The following is a 13,687-nucleotide window of genomic DNA, read 5'->3' as shown; positions in this document are numbered from 1 at the left end:
TTCATAAATGTATAAGTATATTTTTATTTTTAAGGATGAATTGTGGGTTTTTGCTCGAGAGAAGAATATTTATCTCAACGGTAAATTTATGATATATTTCTAACACTCTAGGTGATGACTTAAACACATCTTAATTCTCCAGTAATTAGTCCAAAGGTGCTTACGTAGATGAGCACGTGAGATGTGATTGGGAATTGTGGTAAATATATGAAAATAAAAATGGACTTGTGTGGTCTTGAATTGCACAAATGAGAAACTTTCAAGTGATGAATGCACCATTGCATACATATATAAATGCCATATGCGATAGACCCGGCAGTTTGAGGCAATTGATATCAACATAACATTATGGACACCTGTATGTAATGCATTTATATACTTTAGGTGAGGTATTATCTTACGTTGCGCACGACATATTCGCTCAGCTCGTGCCCCTGTTGCCATCTCGTGCAGGCACTCTCCAGTCTACACAGATCTCCTGTGATCTGCGGCAGTGTGGCACACCAATATCACGATCCTATTAGTGGCGGGGTGAACTCCAAATTGACTCCACTCATCCATGGGAAAGGTCTGTGGATAATCACGGATCATAGCAAGAATAGTGCCACGGGTGACGGGGTTGTTTCATGGACCATCTAGTACTAGGTAATAGGGTCGTGGATAAGAGACGTTCTCTCGTTTGTGTAAAACTTCAAAGGAATTTCCACTAAACCCCAAAGAGGGTGCTCGCAGTGTTTGTAGCTGCTTATCCCAGAGTCGCTGAACCACAGTAGCACCGTGCAGGATTACCTTGTTGGTGCAGGAGTGCCACGCAAACTTGGACAATGGCCATTCTTCTGCGCCCTTGTTAGCGAGGGCTGCCCATTAAGCAGAGCCTCTCACCCTCCACGCCTGAGTGGCAGCCCGAGTGGACATCGCACGGGGAGAGAGAGACGGGGGCACTTTCCCCTCGTGCAGGAGGAAGGCCCCTGAGTGGGGGCCCTGGGGGTGGCTGACTGTGGTTGTCAGAGACTGGTCTGACCAGTGTTTGATGGGGCACATAAATCTGTATACGTACCATCTGTCCCTGCAACCACATACCAAGATGTGGGATGTCACCTGGTGGGTCTAATTACTAAGACATGTATTAATTCGCCCGACACAGATTTGGTGGCTTGGGAATTGATCCTCGCGCACAAATAGGTGCGTCTAACGTGAGCATCAAAGTATACTTTAATGAATCAGTGCACAGTTACAAAGCTAATTATCATTTTGGAAAAAACCGAGAGTCCTTTCGCAAATTTTGTGGAAAAAATACTTTGTATAGCAGATAATTTACTTTTCAGATAATTTATTGGGTCAAATTGAGAAGTCAGATCTTTTTTTGGGTCAAATTAAGTCAAAATTCAAATTGAGAAGTGAACCAAAACACGCTCGCACTCTTCGTGGCAGGGACTCTAACAAATGCTCTGTAACGTTGTGAATTGCACCAATGCTCTTTGTTTTTTATCTTCATGACCAACATTTGCAATAGTTAATATTGTAATTTATACACAGTTACTATATGCGTCAATAAAACATGTCAGTGGTTGGTTAATGTTGAATCAATTCGCCAACGGGCCTTCTAGATTTGTATTTGGGAACCTATGTAAGGTTGTGTCTTCACTGAGTATCATTACTAAAGTGTGGCCTGTTAAACTAACACAACTTGTGTCATGGGCAAGAGCCTGATGTAGTCATTTTGACGGTTTACAATGTACCATAGCGTGCAAGTTTGTATATTTGCAGATGCTAAAGTGTTCCATTTAGGGCGTAACATCTTAAGCAGACACACACTCTCTTGTATGTGCGCAAGTCTGCTCTTGGACATGAGCCGGTGCGGAGTCTGGTGGCAAACCCAGAGTGCAAAAATTCTGTATGGCCAACAAAAGATAACATTTGTGATAACCGCTGTATGAACATTTTCGCAAGGGTTATTTTCCAATTCTATGTCATGTCGAGTAATATACCTTCTGAAAAGACACGACCTAGTTTTACCACTTCGCGTGCTACTGAAAAGTGAAATATATGTTATGTAGCCACGGAATCAATCCAGTTGTACTTGCAAAGTGTAAAAGACAAACGGTAAACATCTCCACCTTTGCTCGCTCTGCCCTTCCCTAACAGCAACACACCTGCTCACCTGTGGGGTTGACACCTGATTTTGCATACGCGTGTACAAGTGGCTGTGCTGTGCCAGCCTTTATAGGTGCTCGCGAACAGAAGGATGTTACACGCTATATGGGGGGGGGGGGTCTTTGTCTTGTGCGTCTCTGCAGACTTGATCAATTATCCTCCAAGGGTGGGAAAACCCGATTCTTTTGCCCGACAAATCGGGTTATTGGTTTTAATAGAATTAAACCCGAGTTTGCCGATTAAAACCTGGTTTTATTATCGGCGTCTCGTGCACACTTCAATCCTGCTCCTCGTCGTCGTCGTCCACCGCCACGTCGTCTTCGTCGTCGCTCTCGCCGCTGGACTCGGCGTTGTCGCCGTCGTCGGGCGCCGGGTAGTCGTGGAACGCGTTGAGGTTCGACTTAATGAAGACGAGCTTCTCGACTGTGTCGGGCGCCAGGCTGTTCCTCAACTTGGAATGGATAAATCCCATCGTCGAGAAGAAGTTTCGCTCAGACGCAGCAGCAGCGGCGGTCCACGTGGCCATGCCGAACGCACCACGTGACTCACGCGCAAGGACGACCGAGCCCGGGCCCGAACCCCGCTAACGGGAGCCTGCGACTGAAATCCCGACTTGACTTTAATAAAACCGAATAAAAACGGATTTGGGCAGGATCCAGGTGCTCCGGTTTTATATAAAACCCGATTAAAACCCGAATGAATAAAACCGGGCCGTGCCAGCCTTGAAACGGAAGACTCGGAGAGCATTGAAGAGAGAGAGCGACTGCAGTGAGATTGAGAAATCCTGGATGACCCGCGTCTGTCATGAAACACAACCATGAAGCATCCACAACATCGCCAGCTCTGCCTCGTCCTTCCTGAACACCAAAACAACAACCGCCGCCGTTCGCCACTAAGTGGCGGTGACATCACTACGGCGCTTGTGCCAGTCTAGGTACACTTTGAGGCCACGTGACGTGTGGAATGCCAGCTGGCAGGAGGTCACGAAGCTGATCCAGGTGCCATGGGTTGACTGACTGAGGTGCTTGGCAAATGCACCACCAGTGCTCCCCACTGTGCCAACTCTTTGCGTTTTAGCAGCCCGGCGTTCCGCTCGTTGTTGTGAGCGTGGCTCCTCAGCCCTCCGCTGTTGCTGGAGGGCGACTGCCTCCAGATATTGTTTGATTTGCCTCCATTTCCCGGGCAGCATCCTTCACGAACCTCCTCCACAAAGGCCGACCTTAGTGCTGCTGCCGGTCATTGGCAAGTCCACTCAGCTCCACGTCATTCTGTATCGCACCAGTCCTGCAGGTGTAGCCGCCTGTAACACAGAACGGGAGAGAGAAACGGTGTGAACACTAAAATATAGAGCGTGTTCGTATCTGCGCCGAACTCTTTCTGGCACCTCTTGCACTCACGCTCACATCTGCTGTTTTATTGTTCTTGTGGGTTTCGTTTACGACCGTTAAATATATCGTTTGTTAGTGGTGAAGTATTCCTTGAGAACTCCGTACTCGTTCTCTGCAATATTGATGTTTGTATTGTATTTGTGTTGCCACTGCTGCTGCGTCCACGCACCACGGATCCCGCTTGTAAAAGAGGCCGGGATGGCAACGGGCTGGACGGGATCATCCGTGGAGACGAATCAAAATAAAGTCGAACGAAAGAGAGGCGCTGTGTGGGCGCTGTCTGCTCGCGCCTTCCTCTTCTAAGAGTGGTGAGCACCTGACGTGAGTCACGGGGGTGGGTGGACGGGTGAGTGGTGGGTGGACTGGTGAGTGGGTGGGTGGGTGAGTGGACTGGTGAGTGGGTGGGTGAGTGGGTGAGTGGATTGGTGAGTGGAAGGGTGAGTGGGTGAGTGGACTGGTGAGTGGGTGGGTGAGTGGGTGAGTGGACTGGTGAGTGGGTGGGTGGGTGAGTGGACTGGTGAGTGGAAGGGTGAGTGGGTGAGTGCAAAGGTGAGTGGGTCAGTGGACGGGTGGGTGGACGAGTTAGTGGGTGGGTGAGTGGGGGGTGGACGAGTGAGTGGGTGGACGAGTGAGTGGGTGAGTGGACGGGCGAGTGGGTGGGTGAGTGGGTGGGTGGACGAGTGAGTGGGTGAGTGGACGGGCGAGTGGGTGAGTGGGTGGGTGGGCGAGTGGGTGGGTGGACGAGTGAGTGGGTGGGTGGACGAGTGAGTGGGTGGGTGGACGAGTGAGTGGGTGAGTGGGTGGGTGAGTGGGTGGGTGGACGAGTGAGTGGGTGGGTGGACGAGTGAGTGGGTGAGTAGGTGGGTGAGTGGGTGGGTGGACGAGTGAGTGGGTGAGTGGACGGGCGAGTGGGTGGGTGGGTGAGTGGGTGGGTGGACGAGTGAGTGGGTGAGTGGACGGGCGAGTGGGTGAGTGGGTGGGTGGGTGAGTGGGTGGGTGGACGAGTGAGTGGGTGGGTGGACGAGTGAGTGGGTGGGTGGACGAGTGAGTGGGTGAGTGGGTGGGTGGACGAGTGAGTGGGTGAGTGGACGGGCGAGTGGGTGGGTGGGTGAGTGGGTGAGTGGGTGGGTGAGTGGGTGAGTGGAAGGGTGAGTGGGTGAGTGGAAGGGTGAGTGGGTGAGTGGACGGGTGAATGGGTGAGTGGACGGGTGAGTGGGTCAGTGGACTGGTGAGTGGAAGGATGAGTGGGTGAGTGGACGGGTGAGTGGGTCAGTGGACGGGTGGGTGGACGGGTGAGTGGGTGGGTGGACGAGTGAGTGGGTGAGTGTACGGGCGAGTGGGTGGGTGGACGGGTGAGTGGACGAGTGAGTGGGTGGGTGAGTGGGTGGGTGGATGAGTGAGTGGGTGAGTGGACGGGTGAGTGGGTGGGTGGACGAGTGAGTGGGTAAGTGTACGGCGAGTGGGTGAGTGGGTGGGTGGACGAGTGAGTGGGTGAGTGTACGGGCGAGTGGGTGAGTGGGTGGGTGAGTGGGTGGGTGGGTGGACGAGTGAGTGGGTGGGTGGACGAGCGAGTGGGTGAGTGGACGGGCGAGTGGGTGAGTGGGTGGGTGAGTGGGTGGGTGGACGAATGAGTGGGTGGGCGAGTGAGTGGGTGGGTGGGTGAGTGGGTGGGTGAGTGGGTGAGTGGACGGGCGAGTGGGTGGGTGGGTGAGTGGGCGAGTGGACGGGCGAGTGGGTGAGTGGACGGGCATGGAGTGGGTGGGTGAGTGAGTGGGTGGGTGGACGGGCGAGTGGATGGGTGAGTGGGTGAGTGGACGAGTGAGTCTGTGAGTGCGTGGGTGGATGGGGAAAAACAACGCAAGAGCAGGCGAGGCGGGCGGTGCGGGTGACCGGGCGAGAGAGCGAGGGAGGGGAGGTGGGAGGGAGGCGCTGTCGCACCGCTCTGGCTGAGCCCCACACACGCGCACGGACACTCACGCACAGTTCAGCGGTCTCGCGGGCTTCACTGCGTGCGGTGGAGGTGGGGGGTGGACTTTTTTCGAGTCTTGTCAACTCTCCTCTCCAATATAAACGGGCAGCCGAGTGAGTGCGTGTAAGCTGCTTACGGGGAGTTGGCTTCGTCACCCACGCAGGATTGCATTTCATACTCGTCTACAGTACTTTGAAGGTTGTGTAAACAACAATAACTTTGACGAGCTCACTGCGAGGCTGGCTGGCGTGTTGAAGACATCTCTGGGCACAATGACCCCTCTACCACTCCTGCTGCTGGGCTGTATTTGCTTCTGGACACTGCCGACCAGTGGACAGCACCAAAGCATAAGCAGGTATGGGCACGACTCGCTTGGTGCGATACCAGAGGCAAAGATCCCCCGTTTCGCCTCTTCACAGACTGCAGGTGCCGTTTGCGAGCGCCTATGAAGGCCGGCACGGCACACGAGGGGCTGGTGGTAGAAACAGCACCACGCCCGGCCGCCTTTGTCTCCCCAGTGATGATGTTTACACATCGCACCCGGTACTCACTTGAGGCTGAGTTGACCTAGGGGAGGCTACACGCATACTCGCAGACGTACGCGCATTCACCACGTGCTGTAGCACACCGCGTGAAAGTTATGCATAACGTATACAAAGACAGAGATCCCCCGTATAGCCTTGCCAGATTTTGGGGCAAGTGCCGTTTTGCGAGCACCTCTGAAGGCCGTCACTTTTCAGTGTTTTTCTTTTCTTTTGGCGAATCAACGGAAGCACGAAGTTCGTGCGTGGGACAGCCGCGCACACAAATACACCCAGCGCAGGAGCGTGGCTACAAACAGAACCCTTCCCTCTCTGTGTTGTACCCGTCCGTGTCTTCTTGTCATCAGCAGCAGCCGCATGGATTGTGTTGGATGCAGGGACGCGTGCGCTCGCGTGACGAATGCACCAGTTCCACTTTCGAACTTTAGTCACTTTCGCAGCTAAGCTATGCAAACTATGCTAAGCTACAGCACTTGTTTTTATTTTACCAGGTAATCACCACTGAGCTGTGTAGCGCTTTTCCAGAAGCGACCTGGTCACAAATGATCGCTGAACGTGGCGGCTGATCACGTGGAGGTTTATATATCAGCCAAATACTCCAAACGCGTGATGTCCATTCTAAATGTGGAGGGGAAAACTGGAGGACGCAGAGAGAGAGAGAGAGAGACCCAAACTCCAAATATACAGCAGCAGCAGGCGTCAGGGTCGGGATCGAACCCACGACCTCCTGTATACCAGGCGAGGTAGTTAACATCTCATAGCCACCGTGATAATGATGAGAGAGACACGAAAACTCCAAATATACAGCAGCAGCAGCAGGCGTCAGGGTCGGGATCGAAGCCACGACCTCCTGCATACCAGGCGAGGTAGTTAACATCTCATAGCCACCGTGATAATGATGAGAGAGACACGAAAACTCCAAATATACAGCAGCAGCAGGCGTCATGGTCGGGATCTAACCCACGACCTCCTGCATACCAGGCGAGGTAGTTAACATCTCCTAGCCACCGTGATAATGATGAGAGAGAGACACGCAAACTCCAAACATACAGCAGCAGCAGGCGTCATGGTCGGGATCTAACCCACGACCTCCTGCATACCAGGCGAGGTAGTTAACATCTCCTAGCCACCGTGATAATGATGAGAGAGAGACACGCAAACTCCAAACATACAGCAGCAGCAGGCGTCATGGTCGGGATCGAACCCACGACCTCCTGCATACCAGGCAAGGTAGTTAACATCTCCTAGCCAGCGTGGCGAGATGTTAACTCCGATGTTCATGATTAGCAAGCGAACTGCTAACAGGGTTATGAAAATGTGGTTTAAACATGCCCAGTAAAACTCGTGTATTGAAGAATGTTATACGTGATGGGCAATTTTGTTTTGAAACGAGATATTGTTTGATTTGGCATACGAATACTGTATATCACCTCGAATGCACCCAATCTCGTAAGATCTCAAGTCCAGCAGTGTGAGCCTGGTAAGTAATTGCACTTTGATAGGAGCTAGACTGCTTGGCAATGCCCCGATGTTGTTGGCTTGGCTGTGAGTTGACCGTAAAAAGGTAGTATAGCAACGAATTATTGTATCTATCTGTGTGGAGTGTGTACATGGGCTTTCTCAGGGCACCCTGGTTACCTCCGTATACCAAACGTGGATGCGATTGCCCAAACATTCCACCGCAGGACCGTCTTGAATGAGTCTTGAGACTCTTTAACGATAATTTTACTTCAGCGCTTCTGTTTTATTTTAGCCAAAACTACCATTTGGATTCGCTAGTCGGTACAGTGGACTGTTTCATTGATATTACTATTATCAGCACATATGATAGAGTATATTATACACATCCGACCGTGGCCTACTTTATGTGAATAGTATTTAGGTGTATAAAATTGAATAGTATATTATATTATTAAACAGCAATGCATTTGTATGTTGAACTTTTTTCGCAAAGTACGTAGCCAACCGTGCTAACCGGGGCTGCGGGGAATGCAGTAATAATAATTACAAGCTCAGAAATTGCATGATCTATTCGGCATAGCGCAGGCACATCTACTTGTGACAATATTGTGGTGCATCAGGTGGGCAGGTCCAGGAGTGTGTCTCACCCACGAGCTGCTTAGCACACAGCTGCTGTACACAGGCCACGTCAAATGAGACTATCAAAGTTGCAGTAGATTAAAGTTATAACGCGTACAGTATTTGTTTTGTTTTTATACGTGAGCAAGACCGTTATAAGAGTTTTGGGGAAAAACAGAGAAGCCTTTTGACCCTCAGTGTGGTGAGTGTGTTCGAGTAGGTGAGTGTAAGTGTGTTGTGACCCTTATTGTGATGAGTGGGTGAGTGTGAGTGTGTTGTGACCCTCATTGTGGTGAGTGTGAGTGTGTTGTGACCCTCATTGTGGTGAGTGTGTTCGAGTAGGTGAGTGTGAGTGTGTTGTGACCCTCATTGTGGTGAGTGTGAGTGTGTTGTGACCTTCATTGTGGTGAGTGTGTTCGAGTAGGTGAGTGTGAGTGTGTTGTGACCCTTATTGTGATGAGTGGGTGAGTGTGAGTGTGTTGTGACCCTCATTGTGGTGAGTGTGTGAGTGTGTTGTGACCCTCATTGTGGTGAGTGTGTTCGAGTAGGTGAGTGTGTTGTGACCCTCATTGTGGTGAGTGTGAGTGTGTTGTGACCCTCATTGTGGTGAGTGTGTTCGAGTAGGTGAGTGTGAGTGTGTTGTGACCCTCATTGTGGTGAGTGTGAGTGTGTTGTGACCTTCATTGTGGTGAGTGTGTTCGAGTAGGTGAGTGTGAGTGTGTTGTGACCCTCATTGTGGTGAGTGTGAGTGTGTTGTGACCCTCATTGTGGTGAGTGTGTTCGAGTGTGTGAGTGTGTTGTGACCCTCATTGTGGTGAGTGTGAGTGTAAGTGTGTTGTGACCCTCATTGTGGTGAGTGGGTGAGTGTGTTGTGACCCTCATTGTGGTGAGTGTGAGAGTGTTGTGACCCTCATTGTGGTGAGTGTGAGTGTGTGTTGTGACCCTCATTGTGGTGAGTGTGAGTGTTTTGTGACCCTCAGTGTGGTGAGTGGGTGAGTGTGAGTGTGTTGTGACCCTCAGTGTGGTGAGTGGGTGAGTGTGTGTTGTGACCCTCATTGTGGTAAGTGGGTGAGTGAGTGTTGTGACCCTCATTGTGGTAAGTGGGTGAGTGTGAATGTGTTGTGACCCTCATTGTGGTGAGTGGGTGAGTGTGTGTTGTGACCCTCATTGTGGTAAGTGGGTGAGTGTGTTGTGACCTGCAGCGTGATGCTTGAACACTGTGGATGAGATGAAACAGCGAGTTCGGCAGACCGAGCCCTCTAAACAGGAGTAGTGATCACTGGGTGTAGTGAACACGAACGGTAACCTTGTTAGTAGCGATAGCAGAGCGACAAGGAGGCGACTGGCCACCGGTGAGCGACTGGGCTCTCATCAGCGAGTGCTGGACCATCATAGGCCTGGCTGCTCAGTCTGAAATCTGTCAAGGACATCGCAGGCGACTTCTTCTGCCTAAGACGCTGCCAGCGCATTAATGAACGTGCCCCCCACCCCCCCGTGCCTTCCACTGTTTGACGATAGACTCCCCCCTCCGCTGTGCCTGTCCAGGGGGAATGCTTTGACCACACTTCACTGCACAGCGCAAAGTGAGGGATGGTGAAGGAGGCATCCGTGGCCGCTTCAGAGATCACTCGCCACTGATGTTAGCCGTGACCGAGAATCCAACTGAGATGGGGCGGGTTCGTAGTGTTGTGCACGAACCTCTGTGCCACCGTTACACCGCCTATTCAAGCCCCCGATTCACTAGGACTGTACATTTGTCCTCGCAGAAGTCCATGCATTCGACCTTGTTAGCCGCTGCGTGTTTCCCGAGTGTTTTGAAGTGTTTTGTAAATGCCCAGTGACGTTGTTATTGCTCATGTCTGCTCTTTAACAATTGTCCCATGCACCATCACGAAACAGCGTCACCATTATGAATCAATGAGCACGGAGCACAGATCATGCGGTGTGAGTCTGCGTGTTGTGACTTACAACACGCAGACTCTGCACTTTAACAACATTCTCAGACGTACGCGCCACCCAGACGTACGCACCACCCATACGTACGCACCACCCAGACGTACGACCATTCAGAGTTTCAAGGCTTGGGGCATGGCAACTTAGCAGGACAACGCGGTTGACAAGACACACTTCACAGATGCTGTACTAGTTAGCGAGACGTGTTCGTTTTTAACGCCATAAATTGTTCATGAAAATCAAGCGAACGGGTGTTGCGTAGGAGATTAACTCTATCAATATAAAACCACATCCTTTAACATTCTTTGCAGGCGCATAATCTGCATTTTACAGGTTTTGAGAAGTGGAAACTATTGCACACAAGAGGATTTGTATAAACTGGTTTAAACAGATTTGTTCACGTTTCTGTTCGGTCCAGTGCCTATCAACTTTATCGCCAAGTTCGCTGTTAACGAACGTGGGAACGTGGGAGTCACAGTTGCTGCCACGTTTTGATCCCATCATCATCATCAACATAATTGGCAATGGTCATCGTGATGTACATCCCAATAACATCATGGCATTCGCCCCGGTACATCGAATTAAGCCAATTACTCTTCAGTCAGCTGGAATAACCCCATACAGAAGCATGCCGTCCGTGTCTCGGTGTGTGTTAACTCTAGATGACTTAACTCTAGATTACCTATCTCTAGATAAACTAACTCTAGATAAACTAACTCTAGATAAACTAACTCTAGATAACCTAGCTCTAGATAACCTAACTCTAGATAAACTAACTCTAGATAAACTAACTCTAGATAAACTAACTCTAGATAAACTAACTCTAGATTACCTAACTCTAGATGACCTAGCTCTAGATAAACTAACTCTAGATAAACTAACTCTACATTACCTAACTCTAGATAAACTAGCTCTAGATAAACTAACTCTAGATAAACTAACTCTAGATAAACTAACTCTAGATAAACTAACTCTAGATAAACTAACTCTAGATTACCTAGCTCTAGATAAACTAACTCTAGATAAACTAACTCTAGATAAACTAACTCTAGATAAACTAACTCTAGATAAACTAACTCTAGATAAACTAACTCTAGATAAACTAACTCTAGATAAACTAACTCTAGATAACTAACTCTAGATAAACTAACTCTAGATAAACTAACTCTAGATAAACTAACTCTAGATAAACTAACTCTACATTACCTAACTCTAGATAAACTAACTCTAGATAAACTAACTCTAGATAAACTAACTCTAGATAAACTAACTCTAGATTACCTAGCTCTAGATAAACTAACTCTAGATAAACTAACTCTAGATAAACTAACTCTAGATAACCTAGCTCTAGATAAACTAACTCTAGATAAACTAACTCTAGATAAACTAACTCTAGATAAACTAACTCTAGATTACCTAGCTCTAGATAAACTAACTCTAGATAAACTAACTCTAGATAACTAACTCTAGATAAACTAACTCTAGATAAACTAACTCTAGATAAACTAACTCTAGATAAACTAACTCTAGATAACTAACTCTAGATAAACTAACTCTAGATAAACTAACTCTAGATGACCTACCTCTCTAGATAACCTATTTATTTTCACGCACGTTGACTGCGTTACGTCCGAGGGTCTGCCTGTATTTGATGTTAATAACACAATACGCTCATTTAAAATAAAGTAGAAAATAATTAGTTTACGTTGAATGTCAATGGCTTATTCGATATACAAGGCGCAGCCCTGCAATGGCTTGCTCAGGCCACTGCTGGCAGACGCCTTCCCTGCACTCGAGGTCGCTATGGATAGCCGCTTAGACAGGGTACGTGGCCTACTCTGCTACGCTGTTCGGATGTCTCTGAATATGTGCGATATTACCCACGCTTCACCCCACCACACGCGACCTGCGGTATTCACATTTCACTGCTGGGTGGACAGTGGCAGGTTGGGGGGGTGTGGTGGTGAAGACTCGCACCGTTCACTCAAACTGGCGCCCCTCTGGATCGCAGGGCCCGGTGTGGCATCCCACCCATACACAATTAACACCTCCGGTGGACCCCGTACGTGTGCCAAGTCGAAGTTCATCGTGCCGACAGTGCATACACGAACCTTTGTAAAACGTGAATAAGACACCTTCACCTAAATGGAGACAACTTTTGACTGAACCCAAAACAATTCCATTCCTATGTAGAACACCGACCGACGCACGCAGGGCTGGTTTGCACGATTCGCCTTGCACAGCTGATTATGAACGCACCATTAGCACGTGAATGGGAATGCAGATGAGGGCCCACAAAGGGAATGTGTTTGGGGATGACAAGGCTGCCGCCGTCGTTCGTCTAACGTACACAACGATGCGAGGCAGCGCTATTCTTAGTTTTTATAGCTCGCGACTCAGTCACTGGAGCACCGAGCAATCCCATCTTGGGACATAACGCATACACGTGGAAAGCGTATTCTGCCCGCGCGCAGCCGGTGATCTATTATAGCACGGTTCCTCACAGCTACAGCGCGGAAACCTTGTTTAAGAAAACTTCTTTTTAAATTTGCAAGCTGTGGACGCAGCCTTGCAGCGACCTCGGTGGAGCAGCCAGGGGCGGGGGGGGGGCATTGCCCCATCCACAGACTGTGAACATTCACTATTTTATTGATATTTACCAAAGAAAACATTTTAATGTTTTTTAAAAATTAGAGTCGTGTTTATTTTTTGGGGAAATTTCCAGAACTGCCCCCCCCCCCCGCCGCCACCACCTTGGGAAGTTTCTGGATCAGCTTCTGATCCCAATGACCCATGGCTGGATTCCTGGCCATGCACCAATACCGTCTCGGCCTGGCCTATGCCTGCCCTGAATCGCCTCGGCTTTAATGAACGTGGTGCGGGGTCCGAGTGACCTGCTCCGCAGTCGCCAGGGCAGAGACAACAAAGCGCACTCCCGTGGCGTCCCGTAGCTCCAGTTCACGTTTTCCTGCCAAAGAATCCCACACGGACCTCCCAGTAGAACTGGTCTGGCGATAGCCCTGCACCCGCGGCTGCGTTGACATCACCGCCGCTTTGCTGTTGCTCTCATCAATGGATCGCCTGCTCATGTCTCCCGCGATTACAAAACCCCGAGACAGATCACCTCCATCAACCTGGACTGGATCTGCGGCACGCCTCTGGTTTTTACTCCACCTTTGGCTGTGCCTCACCGCAACCAAACATCTGCACCTCCAGCAGCGCGTGTCCAGCCAATAGGGGACGATGCGCGCGTGTGTGTCGTGTGACCAGGTACCGACAGTACCACCACCTGATCGTGGGGCCCCGTGCTCCCTACGGGATCCCGGCAGGCATCCATCCCGGGGTGTGCCGCTTCGGCACGCGTCTCGACTGCTGCTACGGTTGGCACTGGACGGAGAGGGGCACCTGCCAGCGTGAGTGTGACGACGACGATGCCCTTGTACAGCACTGCACCCAAAGCAATGTTCAGGGGGAGATGGGACATTCAACTTCAACAGATGTTGTCTTCCATGCACCCTCAACAGTAACTCAAGAGCGACTGGCAGGGCTTAATATCTCCCTGAGTATTGTGTGGTAGAGTGGGGTGGACACGTGATGAGCAG

General features: G+C 50.1%; 1 protein-coding gene across 1 annotated transcript in view; it reads left to right on the top strand.

Annotated features, from left to right (window-relative positions):
* Nucleotides 1–5,485: 5,485 nt before the first annotated feature.
* NPNT (nephronectin) overlaps nt 5,486–13,687 on the top strand; it is a 57,001-nt gene continuing 48,799 nt past the window's right edge. Inside the window, exons 1-2 of the mRNA XM_032956440.2 lie at nt 5,486–5,866; nt 13,356–13,498. Coding sequence (XP_032812331.2) covers nt 5,784–5,866; nt 13,356–13,498 — 226 coding nt within the window. The 5' untranslated portion in view covers nt 5,486–5,783. The remainder of the gene's footprint in view (nt 5,867–13,355; nt 13,499–13,687) is intronic.

This window comes from Petromyzon marinus, chromosome 18, assembly GCF_048934315.1.
Source record: "Petromyzon marinus isolate PM22_M1 ecotype Great Lakes invasive population chromosome 18, UKy_Petmar_22M1.pri1.0, whole genome shotgun sequence".
NCBI classification, from domain to species: domain Eukaryota; kingdom Metazoa; phylum Chordata; class Hyperoartia; order Petromyzontiformes; family Petromyzontidae; genus Petromyzon; species Petromyzon marinus.
This window is presented reverse-complemented; position numbering and strand designations above follow the sequence as displayed.